Source organism: Apteryx mantelli, chromosome 1 (assembly GCF_036417845.1).
Source record: "Apteryx mantelli isolate bAptMan1 chromosome 1, bAptMan1.hap1, whole genome shotgun sequence".
Taxonomy (NCBI): Eukaryota; Metazoa; Chordata; class Aves; order Apterygiformes; family Apterygidae; genus Apteryx; species Apteryx mantelli.
The window spans coordinates 142,103,180-142,123,913 of NC_089978.1; the positions used below are offsets into that span (position 1 = coordinate 142,103,180).

The following is a 20,734-nucleotide window of genomic DNA, read 5'->3' on the forward strand; positions in this document are numbered from 1 at the left end:
TGAATTAAGCATATCTGAATTTATTGATGTAAAGCAGGCAAAGTTTTAAATCACATTGTATCAAAAGTATTATAAATGTCATTGTTACATTTGTTTAGCAATGGATCACTTAGGCACCTACACACTTCGTAAATAGCCAGCAGTGTTCTCTGGCTTTTGTTTCCTAGGAGATTTGTTACAATCTTTGAGTAAAAAGTTATTTGTCCAAAATCATTATTATAAATGCACTGATTAAAAATCAACAGTAAAAAGACTACTACAGTGAGCCAAAGCATGGCCATGGCCAGATAGATACACAAAGCAGTGATGTACCTGAAGAACAGGGAACTATGACTGCCTGCAGGATTCAAAAGGCTACAGGCAAGGACTGAAGTACCCTTATCTGGTTTCACAAGCCATCATTAGCTTAAAAATAAGCTGACTATTCTTTTCTCAAAAGAGGGCTGGGGCAGAAAGGTGGCAGCAAGACACTTTCAGGTCTTTAGCCTCTATGCAGGAACTCCAGGTGCAGTGCAGTGCAGTGTGAGTGATGTAAGTGGTAAAGTCAGAAGAAGCCATATGTGAGAGGGGGCTGCTGTGGGACCCGGGAAAGAGCCTGAGTTGGACAGGAAGGAAGGGGAGGCATATGTGTGCAAGAGAGCTTGCAGATGTGATACAGAAGCCAGAGCTCAGGCACCTGAAGACAGTCCTGCTTCCATTCAGAAACAAGATGAGTTTAGTTTTGGTTTGAAATGCTATCTTCTTTCCCTTCATTAGGGCTTTTGGATTGCAATTGCAAGATAATCTGATACCTTTGCTGTACTGCAGAAATCCAGAGGCATCAGAACTCCATAAAGGTACATGGCTCATATCCTTCCCCATTTGCAGCACCAGAGCTTGAAGTCACCCCACTTAAATGAGAAAGCTTTGTGTCAGTTCTTGTTAGCTCTCTCTTCGTGGGAGCTCCCTTCCAGTCTTCATCCATACTGAGATGTCTCAATGTTCTATAAAATGCATGCTGTGACATTGGTTTTAAAGTATACTTTGCTAACACACAGTGACTTGGTGCTACTGGGATCATAGAAAGGCCCAACTTTCCAAAAGCTGAGATAAGCACAAAAACACCAGTCCAAACTAGCATTCAGAAATACCACTGCTTAAGGAGAAAAATCCAGCCTTTTTCTTTTTTTCTGAAAGATCTACAAGTGCCAAAGGAGTACCCCCATTACAATATTCCCAAGCAGCAGCCAGCCATTGCTCTTCATGTCTGGTTTCATTCACATAGTAGTTTCAGAAAGCTCTGAGGCCCTTTGTTTAAGCGGAAAAAGCCTAACATTTTATAAGAGGGAGCTTAGAAAATATGCACCTGGAAAGAGATCCTGAATGCAGACAGATCTGTAATGCTAGGATCTGTGACCCATGGCCAGGCAGACTGGAAGCTTTGTATGGAATTCAGTTTATGCTTGTATTGGCTTTGGCTCCTTACCTTCTATTAGCTATGCTTAAAAAGCCTATTTGAATTACCTGAACAATTTACTGATTATTTAATATATTAATTAACAAAGTAGCAAACTGGGCCAACAACTGACTGAAATCCAGGCACTGTTATAAGTACTGTTTCTGGCAATCCACCATCACCATATTTCCTACGCACATCTTCATAATCAGGGAGTTTTCAAGAAAAAGTACCAGAAAAGCAGTGTCCCAGGATGCTTCAGAAAGCTGTGCATTATCAGCAGGCGAGCTTATTCCCTCGTGGAATAAGCTAAGTTACAACCTGCTGAAACCCAACAGCTCTGTACCTTAAAAAAAAAAAAATTTTTTTAAATCATTGTTAGGCCTCCAGTTCCTAGGGTGCTCTTACCTACTGTGAAGTTCCAGTATGGTTTATAGTGTAGCATGTTCCCCCACCCAAATGTTGATTGGTAAGCTCATTGCCACTTCACCCGAAGCACACGGGAAAGATCTAGGCCATTGAATGAACAGCTGCTGCCTTCCTAATAAGTCGCTCCGTCATTGGTGAATTTGGTCTCATCGTATCACGTTCTCTCAGGAGGCATCTGAGAAAATAGAGAAGAGGTAGGAGGAAAAAAAGGGAGGAAGGTCATAAGTACAACATCGGTTTTCCCATAAGATCCCCAGCTGTATCATTGTAAGAGGAAGGAAAGAGTGCCTGGGACCTACTCTTGAGGTGCAGAATTTCTTTATAAGAGACAGGATGTGTCATGCTTAGGGAAGGGAGCAGTGCAGCAACAGAAAGGAAAACCAGGAGGGAGAAGCTCTACCATTTGGCCTTGGCAGTAAGTAAAGGCAGGACAGCTTTCTTTTCAGCACTGAGACTAAAAACAAGCACTTGGGGCTCAGAGTGCACAGAACACTCATTTTGATTCTTTTATCTAATCTTTACACACCAGAGAGACTTTAGCAAGGAGAACAGGCAAGGCCTCATATTGTCCTAAGAATCCACTCTTTAAAGCGCACAGGGAGATCCAGTGGATAAATTTTAACAGAACTCAATATGGGTCACTGAGCAACTCTTATGATTTGTACTAGAGCAAGCGCACATATCTCACTCTGTAACACATTTCCCAATACAGTAGATAGGTTATCATTAGGAGGGACTTGATTTTCAGCAGTTCACAGAAGTTTAGCAATCCATTAAGTACACTGATCAACAGGAAAGAGACACAACAGAAGCAAGAACCATTTAAAAATCAACTGCCCTGAAACAAATATAGATCATTCATCCAGATTGTGAGATAACTGGGAGCTATTGTACTTTTTATCCTAGTTAAAAAAAAAGTTTATATATTTAAATTGAATGATTGCATATAATTTCAGCTTTAATTTAGTGTCTGAGTATACTAACCACTTCTTGCTTTTAAGAACAGTACCACTTCCACAAATATTTAACAGGAAGAATACTCACTTTGCAAGGTTTCGTTTGGCTTGTGATTTACAATTTAAAGCAGCATGGATCAATAACTGGCTGAAAATATCTCTCTGGAAAAAAAGTATGGAAAAAAACAAGTTAATAAGTAACTTCTACAATACTGCTGATTACAACGTCTTGTTTAGTAAATTGTTAAAACTCCTGAGGAAAGAAACTCATCCACAAGCAAAATTAAATAGTTAACACTGCTAGTAAGTGTTTGCAAACAGAATTCAATCACAAGCCCAATTCAGTTTTTCACTTTCTAAGAAAGAAGTGTTATTAATAATATAAGTGCCTAACAGGCTACTGGAAGAGGATTAAGTCATGTTAAAAAGCCTTTTATTGATCTCCTTTACCTGAGCATTACTGCCTCCTATTTGGATTAGCTGGTAACGGATTGGGTACAGCAGGTCTACAGCTTTGTCACAATTTCCATTTTCAAACTCTATGAAAGCCTGGCATAGTGGCAACCCCAAACTTGGAGCCAGGGAAAGTTCATGTTCTTCACAGTGTGTTCTGTAGAACAAGACAGTGGTTAAACTCCTATTAAAAAAAAAGATAAATATGCGCACTTTCAGTGCCAGTCTGTCCCTGCCTGCAGATAGAACTATTTTTTACCCTACAAAGCCTGATGTTTCAAGTACTTTATTTAGATAATGTTTTTTCTGTGGTTATGTTACTTTCACCTTTTTGTTACCCAACAATCGGGAAGTCTTCCCTGTTCTCAACACACTTGCTAAAGGCACAGGTGCAGTGCCTCCTGCCTTCGCAGTATACAGTTTTGGCTACAACAACTAGAAGAACTTTTGTCTGACAAGTAGCTCAGTAATGACCCTTACTGAAGGGTTTGGATGACAAAGTAGAGACAACAGTTTGAGCCGGTTCTTCACTGTCCAAGTCTTTCTGGTAGCAACTTCTCCCCTCAACACACACTCTTAGAAGGAACAGGCAAGAACAGGGAAGAGAAGAAACAGAAACCTGTTTCCTTAAATACAGCTGAGAATAAAAACACAGGGGAGTTACTATCTCTGTCTTCCAAGGCTCTTTTCTCTAGCCAGAAATTCTGCACAAGTTGCTATCCTAATCTTCTCACCAGAGCATCTTATTGCTAGTTCTCTGCATCTGTGTTAAAAGTAGCTAGCAATTTCTTGCAGAAAGCTCCAAACAGTAACCTCACAAAACATCTCTGTTCACACATGTCAGTGTTGCACTCTATTTCAAATATAAACTGTACAATGAATCACAGCTCTCAAAGTCCATTCTTTTTCCAGCCATGATTACTCTTAGGCAGACTGCTCTCAGGTCCACAAACAGTCAAGGAATTTCATCTAGTTCTTAAGGTAAGGGGTTTTTTTGTTTTGTTTTGTTTTTGTTTTGTTTTGTTTTTCTTTCCTTTTGTAGTGTTTGTATCCTAACCCATTAATGAGTGGGAGAAACACAGCAGGACAATAAGCCTGTAGATGAAAGGATAAATACAAGCAATCATTATTTCCAATATTAAAAAACAAAGCAACAAAAAACCCCAAGTAACTAGAATTACAGCTCTTTAGTCTACAAACAATACCTGCACGGGCAACATGGAAGTGTGTCTTTCCACTGCTGCGGCAGGAGCTGACAGTGACAAGGCCTCGGAGAAAGCCACGTCATTTAAGTGCCAACAGGCTGGCTGGCAGCGCTGGAAGGGGAAGAGGGCTTTCCATCCCAAGCTATATAGCTATCTCTGAGAATACAGTGTGCACTGTAAATTTAAATTTAAATTTACAATGCTGTAAATCAAATCAGTTGCTTAGAACAGATTTTTTGGGGGTAATTTTTCCAGCTAACCTTTAACGTTAAGGGACCAGAGTACTAACCCTAGTCTTTGGCTTCTGTTCAGAGTGCCTGTAACAACAGCTGAGGGCCCAGACGAAAATCTGCTTACTTAAGAAGTACATAAGGTAAAAGCAAACAGAAGGCTACACAACACCTCACCAAATGCCCCATAGCTAGTTAACTCCAAAAAAATGTGCATGTGCATGCTTTCCATTAACATCTTTCTGAGAGAAATGACAGCAATAAAAAAATATATATATCGAATTATTTTTAAAGATCAGCCTTTCAAAGCACTGAGCTTTGGCCTAAACTCTCTGTGCACTCTTTCTACAGTCACTTCTACATATTTCCCTTTTCTCCCACGAGGTAAGCAGATTTTTCAGCATGCAGTGTTGCCTATGTATTTATCGTTCCTTACAAAATATAGCATTCTGGAAAGTTATAGGTGCACAATTGATGTGCATTTTAAATACCTCATTACAGATACTTAACAATGAAGAAATTATTCATTTAAGCATATGTTTCAGCTCTCAGAAAATGCATATACATGGAAGACTGATTTTACTTTCTCTTGCAATTATCTGAAATATTGATTCATGAAGAACAACATAAACCCCTGAATTAAAACCAGAATAGCGTTTCTATTCATGAAAATAAACATACAATATCAACCACCAGAGAGCGTCATAGATTTTTTTTTTTTAATTTCAACCTCAGATTGCAAAGGCTAGGGAAAAAATAATAATAAAAATCCAAGGATGACTGGTGTTTGCTTAAGTAAGAGTTTTACCACTGCCTTTTAAGAAATACAAAACACATCTTAGAAATTGCTTAGTTATTACATATCCATGATATATATAATTAATCTTTTACTGTATACTAGCTTTACTTTTTACTTTACTTTTACAAACAGATTACTAACTCGATTATTTAGTTTTTCAAAGTGCCTATTCTTATCATAGTCTGTTTTCTCAAGGAAAAAAAAAAAGCTTTATCATGCTTCAAACTATTGCTAAAAATGTACAGCTGTGTTACTTAGAAAAGGCTGAACAGATATACAAAAGGAAGCTCTGGGCAGAGGATAAATACTTTATGCTCGTTAAATAGTCCCTGAGGTGGTGGTGGACATGTGCAGTGAGTATATAAGAGACATTTACCATCTCCTCCTTTAGTCAAATCAGATATACTCAGGTTTGATTTGACAGTTGTTTATTTTGATAAGTATTCTTAAAAATTCCGTTTATTTTTGATTGTCACTATTTATTACTGACCATAATACCAGTCAACCTCAGCTTCTCCTTCATTCTTCTTAAGTGATAGATGTGGAAACAGAGCAAAAAGAGAGCAGAGGGGGGAGGAAAGAAGCTAGAACTGACTGAAATTATTAATTGGCAAGCTGAAAAGCAGTACCAGCAGTCATGGGCTTAGAACATGGCAAGCCAAAATTCACAAAATTTTCAGCCAGAAAGCTGGGGAGGAAAGGTGGTGGTGTGATTCCAGAGACAGAAGCAGGACAAATAAAGGTGTTATTTGACAGTAAGTTATGAGTTTCCTTCACTACCAAACCTATTTCTCAGTTTTGTATCCTCAGACTCAATCTCTCCAAACCTTAGCAGCTTCCTTTTCACTTTCGATTGGAGTTGTTTAACATCTATACAACCAAAACTATCAGTCACACTTAGGGGAGAGATTCTACTTATATTCTACTTATAAAGCAGTTATATATTTATTGGTTATGTATTAATCTTTTGTTCTAAGTTTGCTAAAGAATCTAGCCAGGTGGTCTACTGCTCACAGCTTTGTAAATACCTCTAACTTCGGTGCTTAAAATGATGTTTCATGCATACCATTCAAACCTGTAACTTGCTTTTAGGATCTATTAATTGCATTTATGTCATTTATGTTAAACCCAAATTAAAAAAAAAAAAAGGCAATTTACATTTACTTCAAATATAGGAACCATGACAAAAACATTTTGTTTAGTTGAAATACTTAAATATTCAAATTTTGTAAATACTTGAGTTTGAATGCAAAACATTCTAGTGTTTTCAACACATTTAATAGTAGTTATTAGAATATCATTACTAATTAATGCACTCTGACTAAAGAATAACCTTTTAAATCAGAGCAGAAAGAACCACCACAAACGCTGACAAGCTGCGGAGTGTCCTTATTACTATACAGGTGAAATATTTTCATCCTTTGTATGTAACATAGCTTAGTATGAACCCACCGAAAGGAAATACACAACAAATGTTCAGGTAGTGTCCACGACTTCAAATGTAGGAGATTTCCATGCAACAAGATTAGAGCCCCCCTCTAGACATTGTCATATGTTATCACTCTGAAGTTGTGAGGACAAATTATTTATTCAATACAGTATTTTAATTCACTTGCTTACTTGGCAAGTTCCTGAAGAGTTGTTAAAAGCTCATCAGTAGTTTTGTGGTCTTTGGCTCCAAGTGAGGACATCAAGATGTGTACATCATTAAACAGGAGAATGTGATCTTTGGTGTGCTTCTTTGTAAGCTTGAGAACATTGTCCCACCTGTTTCCAAGCTTTACATCTATGAGTAAAAAAATTCTTTTTCAGTAAAAATGCCAGATGCAAAAATATCACTTTGCAATATATTTTCACTTTCACCCAGCATAAATAGCATTGCTAATAAACTTAAGAAACCAGTCCCTGATACGGCAAAATTAATAGACTAATGCTCAGCTACAGACTGCCGTATTTGGGCAAATAGCTTGTTGACTGTCAGTAATTTTTCACCAATACTCTAGATTGCATTACATGAGGTCCTGCCTTTACTGTGAGATTGCTCATCTCTTCTTGGAAATGGTGTTTATAATGAACCACCTGTAGCAATCAAATTATACAGACTGGCAAGATGGATTTCATACATGAACTCAATTCATCACTAGTATTTTAGCAGATATTGTAAAAATAACTTAATTTCCCCCTTCCCCACCCCCCAGAACTCTAATATATAAATTCTAAAAGTGAAGGAGGAAGCCTCTGGCTCTTTGTGTACTCTTGTAACTCACTGGTGTAATATATATGTACTAGTTATTTCAATCAGTATCAAAATATGAATTTAACTATTAGTGCTGATTTGAAATTTGCTACAAGGGAAGCTCTATGGCTTTTTAGGGGCTTATGCATTCGATTCGTCAGCCTCAGATCTCCAGCAACAACAGAAGTGAAATTTGCCAGAGAAGCGTGTGACCTGGGGTAGCTTGTGCTGAATGAAATACTGATGAAATACTGTACTGGCAGGGGAGGAAAAAACAAAACAAAACAAAAAAACACTCTTGGGAGGAATAAAGGTTATGCACTTTATAATAAACTCCAAATTGAGGCTTTTCTCAAGAGGAGAGTTTTAAGATTTCCTTTGTAACGCTGACCAAGCTTGTTCTGTAAGTATCTTTATATCCTTCTCCAATGTGCCAGAAAAAAAAAAAAAAGTTGTTTCCCTTACAATTTAAAGGGGAATGACTGGTATTCTACCTTCCAAATGAAGTCGGTACAGCATGGAACAGTTATCTACAACATCCAGCATGCTTCCACTTGACAGACACCGGGGAGCAATCTGCAATTACAGGTATTCGTAAGCTACCCTGCCAATGTGCTAGCGGGAACTTAATCAGATAATCAAACTTATTTTCACAGTACAGAATTAATTTCATCTTCTTATTCACCAAGAAAAATCTGCTTTGCAATAGCCCTAATTGCATCTTTCCTGAATACTGCAATTTGCAAAGACAAACATATATGTTTTGTTTCATTTGTGGTTTTTTGCCCATCCTGAAGTTAAATCCAGTAAGTATCAGAGGTCACCAGCATATTATGTTCTTTCCAGGACAGAGCCATAAATATTACCTCACTTTGTCAGGGTTAATAGATGGAGTCTACACAGCAGGTCTCTCAATACTTACACTATTTTTACAATCTTTACAGAGATATGTTATGCCATCCGATTTGCTATTACTTAAGAAGATTGTTTTGAAATCTGGACAGTAAAGAACTGTAATAAATTAACAAAGAATGAAAAGACATGCTTATGTTGACCTAGTAGTTAACATGCTAAAGCAGTTCTTTGTAAAGGTAATTTGACTTTATAGGAAATATATTTTACAACATTTTTTTAAGTTTTTTTCCAGGACCAATACAGCATGAATAAGAGACATGGACAGACTAGAAAACTACTAGTGCTACCTCTGTAACTCCTAAAAGCACAAGAATCATGTATAAACTATACAATGCTGTGTCTTTTGGGCATTTTACCAGTTGAGAAAATTTCCCCATAAATGTTGTAACAACAGATATAAATAAAATATCCATGGCCCACTGTGACAGGCTTCACTCTCATCCAGAGGGAAGAAAGCACATATCACGCTCTTTAGTGTGTTCTCAGTAAAGAAAAAAGCCCTCTACTCACATGATTGTCATAAATTGTCAAAGCAGCCTCATATTCACCCTGTAAAAGCAAAAAAGGCCTGTGTGGTTAATATTCAGCTACAGTAACCAAAAGTGATGGGCAGAGTCAAAGAGATATATATAGATATAGATACACATACACACACACACACACACACACACACAGTCAATAGATATTATAGTAGTATTTCACAGCTGCCTTGATCAAATAACCTGAGTCAGAGAAACCTAGAGGTATTAAAAGGAAGAACTAAGACAAACCAGGATTTACCTGGCAAAATAATCAGTAAGTTTAGGTTTCATTTAATGATGGATAACAATATCGCTGTAAGTTACACATGATGGAGAAAGACAAGATATTACCTCTGGTTCTAATGTTCCTTTCAGTAATCTTTGCAAAAACTAGTGCATCCTACAGTGTGTGCAAAGACGCAGGAAGAAAAATCATTTTAAGCAGGCTGCAAAAAAAGTTGTATAGACATAAGGTGGCAAAATAAACAAACTATTAGACTAATCCTGGGAATTACGTTCCTTCTATGCTACCGTTACAGAACACAGGCAAGCTACACCATGTTTTCTAAGCAAATTACACTGTCTTCTTGACAATGTTGTATTTGTCTCTCTAGCGTACTGAACCCCACAAGTGCTAAGCATTATTAAATCCAGAGAATTTCTGCATTGCAATCTGACAGGTTGGGTATATTGTAACCATTTTTATAAAGTGCTTCAATAAATTTGAAATCTCTAAGAACAAGAAGAATTAATAACACTAGCTACTAGATTTAATAGATCGGTCCTACTGCCTCTTTCTTACAGTCTTTGGACCAGCAAATTAATATTGAATTTGAAGAGAATTTTGCCTTGTTTTTGTCTAAATATGGGAGAACCAAGTTCATCTTTCTATCAAATAATTGTGCCAAGTGTAATTAGTGAGAATATCTGATCTTCAAATGTGTAATAATCTCACAGTAATTTTTCAAAACTAACAAAAATCCTGGAACTTTCTCCAATGTAACTAAAACTCTCAAAATAATAACAGACTATCTTACAAAAATGGCATTGTGTTATTTTATAAAAACATCCCTTCAAATAGCCAGAAGCCCCCTGCCCCCCATAACTGCCTTTTAAATAGTGCTAAATGAATTATCTATCTGGACACCATAAAACATCTATATGAAAACATCTCATACCTTTTCAATAAAATATAAAGCCCAGTGCCAGTAATTATGGCAAGCAAGCATATCACTGTTCTGGAAAAAAGAAAGAAAATTATTTGCAAAATAATTTTCCCTTTAAATCTGTCCAGTCAGATTTTTGTTTTCTTCTTCAGTAAAAGCGAGTACTTCACGAGATAGAAGGGACAAGAATTTTACACCAGCTGGCCAGGATACCTTCTCACTTGATACATTTGCTTTTTGTGGCTATTCAAAGAGATACCTCAAAAACAATGCTTTTCCCACATCATTTTCCAGAGAGGAATTGCACTCAGACTCATCAGAAGATTTCATCCTTTTGTGGCACTTCTTCTTCATGGGGGGGGGGGGGGGGGGGAAGGGGGGGGATGGATCTGTAATGAGAGTAATGTTTGTCTCATCTAAAATGTAGATGTATATCTAAAATTGCCCAGAGAGTTAGAGGAGAAAGATACTCATTTTATGAGGGCCATTCATCCCACCTATCCAGATACCCATATTAGGTAGAGAGGAATCACTTCTCAAAGGCCTCTCTGCTTATTCCAGAAGCTACACTAGACACCAAACACATAGGCAGTTCATCAGATAACATGAACATCCCCTGGACTATACTAGCTTTGCACTGTTCTCTCCAGCAGTCTGAATACCCCTCCCTAGCCTACACTCAAGAAAATGTCATTGCCATTCACTTTTGTGAGTGCATGAAGAAAAGACAAACAGGAGTGTATTTCCATAACCCACTGGTAAAAATTAAAATATGAGAAAGGTTCTTCCTTCTTCTCCCATTCTTTCCTAGCACTGTAGTTAAAAATTAATCTTCTCACAAGTGGAAAAAGCATGTTCGTTTTAGTGGTGACTACTGTTAACACCCACTTTTGATAAGCACAAAGGTTCCCAGTGATTCTCAGAATTTTACAGTGCTCAGATAATATTAAACAAATAAGGATCACCAGACCGTTTAAGTCACAAAACAAACCTGAGCAACTGAGGTAGTTAAATGCTTGGTGTAAACCTGATGATATCAAGTTTACCACCAAACACTATTCCAAATGTCATACAAACAAGAATATTGGGTTCCCTCCTCGTGAATAAAATGAGGCCATTTTTTTAGCTGCTGATTTTGAGTCCTGAATGAGATTAAATTGCTATGGGAAAGTGGGCCAGTGGACTGCTAAAATAAATAAAATAAAGCAGGTTGCCTTATTTATTTATGTAAAAAGTAGTCAGAGCAAGGACAACAGAAGAGCAGGCTATGAGAACTCATCGCAATAGTGCTGGAAAAAAAAAGAAAAAAAACATTTATAATAAATAGCATTTGTATGGAGGCCCCTTTGGCAAGATATTTTGCCCCTTTTGATTTTGTGCTGAAACATACATATGAAATGAATAGCATCTGCTTTTTTGCAGTGGGAACAAAAAAATAAAGCCACCTTGGAAAGAAAACCTGTACAAAATCTATGTCATTCTTACCGGAAAGGAGAAAAACAGATTAAAAGCAACAGAAGGAGCCTGAATGCTGTGGCAGTACAGATAGACGATCCAAGTCATTAAGAACAAATAAATAAAAATTCCAAATCACCAGGCCAAATTCAAGCAACTTCATTAATGCCCTTGGAGCTCCATGATTTTTTTCATGTGCTGACATTTGAACGTTCTGTGTTCATAACGGCCAAGATGAAAAATACTGCACAGAAGGAACGATTGTATACATTATCATTACAACAATGTCAGCTGCTACAAATCTTAACTATACTGGGTCAGACATGAAGGCGTGTCACACAGTTCTGCTTACTGATCTTGCACTTTGCTTTATTTGGATAAAGGGTATAAATTGCAGGGGCATGCAACTATTTTAAGGAACAGAGTTCAAAAGGGATGCAGAAGTCAGGGACTCATTTTGTAAATGATTGGTGTGATTTTGAAGGCATCACCCAAACTGTCAGTCCTTGGTATCACTATTTTAGTAAAACTGGTGTGCCAAAGAACGAAATGTATTCTGAGACGTGACAGATCTGAAACTCAAGTGAGGGATCTGAAACTTAAGTGCCTACACTTCCAAGTCTGATACCTCAATAGTCTAACTTAAAAAGCAAACACACAAAAAGTCGTTATTCTAGCCTCATTATCCAGCCTCATTGTGCAGCCGGCAAGCTCAAGTGACTCTCAAAGAACTCTCGCGGGTTCTAACAACAACTCCAAACCTCACTGACTTCTGCTCTGAACATAACATGCACTTAATCATTAGTAAACATACACTGTCCAACACAAATAAAAATTAAGCTTCATTTCCAGCAATACTCTGCTGAGAGATACTCAAATACATTGGATATATAAAATAACTTAAGTAGACAAAAAAAAAAGTCACAAGCATAATTTCTCTTTCCTTTACAGTTGATCTTTAAAAATCCTTCCATATCCAGAAGGAAACATGAGTGTTTAATGAGCCTTCCAAAATGTTTGCTTTGTGTTATTTCACAGCTCATCTTAGGTTATTATGAAGATGTTTGGCCAGGTTCTTCATCTGACTCACAGCGCTCATCTTGGTTTAAGCAGAAAGCTTGTAAAAATATATTGTACTGCACAGGTCACTTTACTTTCACCAGCCACTGTAGATGAAGTGTAATAACCATGTAGCTATCAATAAATTACAAGTTTCCTGCCTGATGTTTCACCTGTCAACAATGATACTGTCTTTATGAGATGTAATGTATCTAGCCAGCCCCACTTGCTTAGAAAAAAGAAACTATGGTGTGTGTACAAACTACACACTTGCTCAAAAGCAGTGTTTGTTAAAACATTCCTAGCTAAAGTAAGGCAGTGTGAAAGGACAGACTTTGGGTGGCTCTGGCCTACTGACTTGTTTGGCATTTGTATAACCTCAGCACTCCTAGTACAGATGGCTTGAAGTGATCCAATATACGTCAGCCTCCTAAAATGCCATTTTTTCCACCTCTTGCTTCAAAAATGGCATGGATGATAACAGCACCTGAAGTCATGGTTTCCTCTAATTTGTAAAATTTGCATTGCTTGTAACATCTCTGTGCGTGGGAAGGAAGGAAAAAAAAACCCACAGAATTTGGCTAGAGGAGAGAAGACCTATAAAATTATAAAGAAATTATAAGAACATGTACCTTCCAGTTGGTTTCTGTTTCTTTCATAAATGCTAATCCTTTCTCCACCTCTGCTTTCATTTCATTTACGTGAGCTATAGTATGAACAGACCATGCATCTGTCTTATTCACAGCCAAGGCCTATGAGAGGAAAAAAAGAGAAAACATGACAAAGCTTACAAACCGGTAAATAATCATGTTTATTATACCCGCCTGGACGCGATCCTGTGCAACATGCTCTAGGTGACCCTGCTTGAGCAGGGGAGTTGGACTAGATGATCTCCAGAGGTCCCTTCCAACCTCAACCATCCTGTGTGTGTGATTCTGTGTGTGTGATTATTGCTGATATAGAAACTAGAGACTATTTCTCATTTGCTGTGTTAAGTATATCACTGTACTGTTCCATCTAACCACGGCCTGGAAGACTGATTTGAACAGAAAAGGGAGAAAATGTTTATTGGCTGACTTCACTTCCTGGCTTCTACTGCATTCTCTGTGGAGACGGACAGCTGCAAGACAGTTTTAAAATGCAGGCTTTAATGATGATTATCAAATGTCATTTTACTTCACAGACATGAAACCAATATCAATCATGAAAGAATTGCATGCATAGGCAGAGACATATTCTGTCATCCTCCTTCTCAACATAGGGCAAGTTAGTAACTTGGTTTAAAAAACAAACAAAAGTAGCGTTGTGCCCTGCAGCTTTTCCTGTAAGAACATGGTCAGTTTTGAATATTGAGCAACTTCCTCTTTCCTGCTCCAGAAAGTTTTAGGCTTTTTACAATGTTAGTCATTAAAGTTAAATGATTAGCCTTTGCTGTCACTTTCAGCAATTTGATGTATAACAGAAGCTTGGCAAAAACACACATTACAGATTATAGCTGAGACTCTTGGAGGACAGGGATAATTCTGAGGACTGGAGGGGGAAAAAAAAAAGTAATTACTATCTTCATGAAAAGAGAACAGGCAGACTAATCTTGACCCCCAGAAACATTCTGGAGTTAATTGTTCAATAATCTAGGAGCAAGCATTTAGAAAAGGGGGAGGAAAAAAAAACAAAAAACAATCAGGATAGATTGTCAAGAGCAGATTGCCTCAAACCAACCTAACATTCATTGACAGGGGTAAATAGCCTACTGCACATAGTAGAAACAGTAAATGGGATATATGCTGTTTTAGACATGTTTTTGGACACTATCTGACATGGCATTCTCACAAGCAAGTGAAAGAAATACAGTCAAGATGAGATTGCATGGTATGGCACAGATTGAGAAATCTCTCTAAAGAATAGTTATCAATAGTCCATTATGAAACTATGTATGCATTTCCATGTTAAGCTTTCTCTCTTCACTATTTCTCCTAACAATTGGGATGATGGAGAGAGTCAGTCTATGATATTTGTGGAAACCACCACCCAGAGACAGGCTTCAAGCAATCTGGAGGACAGGAACAGAATTCAATATGATATTGACACTTTCGAAGAATGATCCAAAATCAACTTGGAGGGGGGGGGAAGGAATGTGCTACATGTAAGAAGGAAAAGTCAGATGAATAAATATAAAAATACAGAACAGCTAGCTGTATTGCAGGAAGAGGGCAAAGCTCATCACATATGAAATAAGGGTCAGCAAACTGTTCTAGTCATAAAAAAAGGCAAATTCTACTCCTGTTAACAGCAGTGTCATATGTAATAGATGAAAGATAATTGTTCTGTTCCAGCACTGATGAAGATTCAACTGGACAAGTTAGTCCACCTTGGACACCACATGGAAGAGAAACGAACAAGCTCATCCAGGTTTACATGATCCTTCTTCAGAGCAGGTGAATAGCCTTGGTGACCTCTTGAAGTTGCTGCTAGTCCTAGCTTTCTAAAATGTCTTATTGAGGAGTTAAACTGTTTCCATTCGTGCAATGATTAATATTTTGGAATTACGAAAGTTCTTTGTTACAAAGGGATGCAGACACCTTCATATCCCTCTCTGAAATTAGGAGATACATAGATTTCTGACCCACTTGACAAGTTATTTACCAAGAATTAATAACATGGTGTAAGTCTCTAATATGCAAAATTGCATGTTACTCTAGCAAACTGATATGATTTCCTGTCTTCAATACTCTTTCCTTCATTACTCTCTTTCTGAAATAAGAAAACCAGCAAAAGTTGTGGAAGGGACAGATTTTCTGTCTACTCTAAAAAACCTTCAAAGACCTTCAAGATAACCCAAATAATGAAATGACAACTACATCTATGAATATGTTCCTTACTTTTGTTTAGTTCATTTTGAATGTCCCTTAACCATATTTCTCAAATGAAGATTTCCATGCAGACCATAATTTAACAACTCTAAAACCTTTTAGCACCAATAGCAACCAGTTTACCTCACAGGCAAGCTCTTCAGCACGATCAAAAAAGTTTGTCTCCATCAGTCCAAAAGAGTAGTAGCCCTTCACATAGCTAAACAAAAGGAGGGGGAAAACAAAAGCAGCACTTTTAGAACCAGATTTAAGCCAGTATTGAAAGAGAAAAACAAAAAACAAAAAAAACTTTAAAAGTAGTATTTAATTCAAAGAAATTCTTACCATGCAAGCTACAACACTGAACAGTGGAAAGAGGTCAGAACCCACGTACTTTTTTTTAATGAGTGTATCTAACAAAAGACCAACTCTTCCTCATTCCCAATATGCATAATAGTAAGAACATGTAATAAATATATTTACTGTGCTGGTAGAGCATCGTGTGGAACTGGGAACACAGCATTTTAAGAAACATAACTTTGTCAATGCTAAATTGTGGATTATGTAGGTAATATCAAAACTCAATCTCTATTTTCCGAACGTAGTCTAAATCACCATTTTATCATTTTCCAAATTAAAACATTTTGTAGCAAAATGAATTTTACCAACAGAGGGAAAAAAAAAAGTGCCCATGAGTGAATTAAGCCTTATGGTAGCTAGGGTGGGGAGAGGGTGTTAAAACACTTCCTAGTTTCTAAAAGTTTAGTTTCTGGCTTCCATGACCCACCAGGCTGCAGCTGATAAAAAACAGCTGTCAGGCTGCTGCTAATGGTGGCAAACTGCAATGCTACTGTTAGATTTGGAGGGTGCAAGCTTGCAGAAAACAGAATAACTCACTAGTTCTCATAGGAAATGAGAGGCCCAGGGACACCAGCCCGGGAAGCAGTGACAGAATGCACATCACCAGTGTCTTGCAAACTGATGTTCACATCTTTGGACAGGCTGGAATTAACAGGGCTGCACAGAACAGTCTGTTGATCTCTTAACAGTAGCAAAATGCAGAACTGATGGTTAAAAGCAAAACAGTGCTGCTTCCAAAGTTAGCTGAATGTCTCAAAGGCAACACATATATATGACTGTAGCCTTCTGCACTTTCCAGAGTGCTCACAAAACTACAGGCGAATATTTTTACATGAAGTGGCTCTTTAAAACTGGTTATTGTCATTGTCAATTCACAAAGCACCCTCACTAAGCAATAAAGGCTCAAAGTAAAGGAAAATTAGGGATGTTGTATACCCTTATACACATACCTGATGTGATCATTTTAAGAAATATTTAACTCCTATTGTATTTGCTGATTCGTAGATTGCAAAATACCATGGGATAGGTTCCTTGTTCTCAAAGTATCTGTTGTGGTTTTGGTTTTAAACTCCTGAGGTAATGGAAATAATAATCTGTGTGGAGTACACTGTGCATGATTAATTTCAAGGATTGAGATGAATAAAGGTTGGGGTTTTTTTGCCAAAGTAAGTTTCAATTCATATGTAAGTACGTGCCTGTTGGTTTGAGGACAAGGGGTACCTGCTGGGTTTTGACACTTCAAGAAAAGCTTGGCACATAGATGTTTCTTTTTTCTTTACAATTAAGTGGACAACAACCTGCAGTTTTGTAACATGTGCATCTGAAAAATTTTACAGAAATGCAGCCAAAACTGCTGAAGAGTTTTCTTTTTCCAGCAAATGATAACAGAATACTGTAGTTAGAAGAATGAAGAGTTTCAGATGTTTTCAAGTTGAGATAACAGCTAGAAAAAGACATCTGACACTGCCTGCTATCCCATGAGATTGTGGGGTGCACAGGTTAGCTACATTATTACGCTAACATTCAGTCTACTCTTCTTTGCACAGCTTGTGGAAGACACAAGAAGAAAAGATTGTGTTGGAATGCATTGGTCTACAGTAACATTCATAGAATATTCAGAAAGTTATGGTTGCCTGTGGATGGCCGATACATCTATCTATCTCTAAATGTTAAATCCATGTATTGGCTTATAATTTAACATAGATTTTTACATAAGTTAGAGGCTTTTGAATAATTTAACAGGTCTTAAAAATAATTTAAAGAAATGTATATGCCAAGTCAGTTTTTATAAACGATCTGTGTGTCAATGGATTCATATTATCCTGAAGAGTTTTGGAAAACAAAAACTTTTAGGACTGAACTAAAGACATTAAAAAAAAGTCTACCCCCCTGTCAGTCTTTGCTGCACCAACCATTATGAAATATCCCAAAATTTTATTTCAGAATTATACTTTGATATTCTAAATTGCAGCTCCTTTCTTCCTTCCTCTGAAGTGCTCTATCACCCACAGTATGGGCCCCAGGAGAAAAATTGGTCTTAAAAGCCCAAAGGAGTTTTGGCACTGTCCTCAGAGAGGCCAGGATTTTATCCTATATGTTACAACACATGTGCCATATTTGATAATAAAAAGTTACTATTTGAGCTACAGCTCACTTAAAAAACGCCCCAACAGTGTTAGCAGGGATACAGGAAAAATGTTCTGACTGAGGTCAGGTTGGATTCACTTGCCTCTAAGTTTGTCTACAGGTCTCTACTCAACAGACACCGCTATTTAGATGTGTCTGAACTTAAAAAACACAAAGCACATGCATACACTAGATACATAGCAATTTCGAAAATAATGCATGACCTACCTGCTGAGAGGAACATCAGGTGTCCAGAAAGGATAAACCCGGGCAACAGAATCTCGCATCTGTATATGATATCCAAGGTAGAAATAAGTGTCCTGGGAAAATCTGAGGGCTAGCAGGTCAGTTGGGTGGCTCTGTAGAATCTGTTCCCATAGGTCACAAGCTTTTGGAAGCCCGCTAGAAATAAGAAACTATTTTGATCACTGAAAGACATGCATACCTACCTCTACTGTCACTGCTAAACTCATGCTACTCTGAAAAACAGAAAACTCAACATCAAAAGACTGTGTCTTGAAGGAATTTCCTAGTCTTTTTATTTTAAGGTTTATTATGACATTGACTTCACAAAGTACCTTGTAGGAAATCACATAAACAAAATCCTTGTGTTACAAGTCGCACACTGTAATAGACAAGACAAATGAATCAAATTTAAGTCATAAATCTAAAGATTTTCCTGCATTGGTCAACTTTAAGTTTGTATAGAGACTTTCTATGCTTAATCTAACTTCACATGCATGAAAACATCATCTTTCTTCACCTCTAGATGCAAATCAAACCCACAGGAACAGGGCTTCAGTAGTTTTCCCTTTGTTAAGAAATGTGAATAATAAATCTGTTGTCATCTATTTGCTTGACAAACAGATAATGAAAGTGAATCGTGTGCCATGTTTTCTATAGAGTACATAAGTTTATTATATTGAACAAAACAGTGAGCCTCTGCAGTGCTTCTGACACTATGCTATCTCCCCATTTTACAGATGAAATACAGCTTTTGCTACAGGGAGAGAACAGAGAGAAGCAGTCTGTAGCTTTGCTTCTGTGGGCCCAAGTCTGTATGATATTATACTAGGTTTTTGGAGCAGTTAAATAGTTTCTCAATTTTAAACAATTTTGACAAATTTTAAAAAAGGAGTGTTTAATGACCCGACACAGCAGCAACACAGCATTTGCTTGCCTATGGTGCTGCTGGCTAACTAATCATGGTGCATACAGTTTGGGGAGATAAATTCAAGAACAACTGTCTATATGTCATCCTGATTCTTTGCTAAATCCCAACTAATGTCAGGCAATACCAATACCGAGTAGCACTTCCATCTGTGGTTGCTAAAATCTTCAGTCTTTCAAATAGGATGAAAGATGCCAACATAACAGCAAATGTGATACATCCCAAGGCGGTACACAGCAGTAGCAAGAAGATCCTGAATGACTAAACCAACTCCTACCCCTTTCCCCAGAGGAACGGCCACTTACCCATTGGCAAACATGTCCAGTGCTGATACATGAAGCTTCTCCCGCTCAGTCAGTGGCTGTGATTTTGCGAGTGTCATCATTGTTCTCATTGCACTGTCCAGCTCTTTGTTGAGCCGCACTGAACTTCCAGTGCCAATCAGCTCCAAACCATTAGCGATAACAAGTCCCATTGCTACAGAAACCAGCACATTAGAGCTTTAGATGTAGAGAATTAGAGGTAATTTATCTCTACATAAATTCTTGAAGGTTTTTGTTTGTTTGTTTGTTTGTTTGTTTAAAAAGGGAACTGTCTTGTAGGTGAAAGTAGTCCTAGGATTTAGGACATTATCCAGCAATATCAATGCTAAGAATTAAAGGTTATACTTACTAAAATTTGGATCTGCTGCTTTTAACTTGGAGAGACATCCCTCAATACCTCCTAGACTCTCATTATTGGCCCAGGTTGCATACTGTAACAGAGAGAGACAATTGCTAGAAATCAGACAACACTGTACTTCTTTTCATTCTCCCAAGCAAGTAAAACTCAAAAGCAAGAAAGATAATTGAGTAAAAGAGAAACTTAACTTTCAGATAAGAGTTAGCTTAGTAGGACAATGGAGAAACTGGTTTCTTTAAGGCATTTCAGCAAGTAGAAGGACTAATAATCTTGGTTTTTATGTAGCTTATGTCCAGTGGTGGATTCTCCAGTGCCAAGTAGGATGAGCTGGCTGGCTGGAGTTTTTCCCCACAGCTGTAGCATTTAGCATGGCTGCCTGCTACAAGGATTTTTTTGCTGTCTACTAATGGCTGGCATTAGTAGCCATGCGGCAGCCTGATTTTGAGGTTCCTTCTTCTCTCCTCAGTCACTTTTTGTCAGAAGACTTGCATTAACATAACATCTTTGAGCCCACAACCTTCCTGTTAGGTTTGGCTGAAATTAGCTAACAGATTCACACATTACTGGGAAGAACCAAGGAGCACACATGCACACACATACAGAGTCATTGCCTAAGCTTTCTTTCCTAAGGAAACTAAACGAAAAATAGCTTGTTTCTAATCTTTCAGCTGATAAGAAATTTAAAGA

At 37.6% G+C, this 20,734-nt stretch overlaps 1 protein-coding gene across 1 annotated transcript in view; it reads right to left on the minus strand.

Annotated features, from left to right (window-relative positions):
* Positions 1–20,734, minus strand: part of TTC38 (tetratricopeptide repeat domain 38) — a 24,135-nt gene continuing 3,401 nt past the window's right edge. Inside the window, exons 3-14 of the mRNA XM_013948055.1 lie at positions 20,039–20,120; positions 19,672–19,843; positions 18,424–18,597; positions 15,853–15,928; positions 13,492–13,611; positions 10,358–10,417; positions 9,169–9,207; positions 8,238–8,319; positions 7,128–7,293; positions 3,271–3,430; positions 2,909–2,982; positions 1–2,039 (exon numbers count right to left, since the gene is read on the minus strand). Coding sequence (XP_013803509.1) covers positions 1,946–2,039; positions 2,909–2,982; positions 3,271–3,430; positions 7,128–7,293; positions 8,238–8,319; positions 9,169–9,207; positions 10,358–10,417; positions 13,492–13,611; positions 15,853–15,928; positions 18,424–18,597; positions 19,672–19,843; positions 20,039–20,120 — 1,299 coding nt within the window. The 3' untranslated portion in view covers positions 1–1,945. The remainder of the gene's footprint in view (positions 2,040–2,908; positions 2,983–3,270; positions 3,431–7,127; positions 7,294–8,237; positions 8,320–9,168; positions 9,208–10,357; positions 10,418–13,491; positions 13,612–15,852; positions 15,929–18,423; positions 18,598–19,671; positions 19,844–20,038; positions 20,121–20,734) is intronic.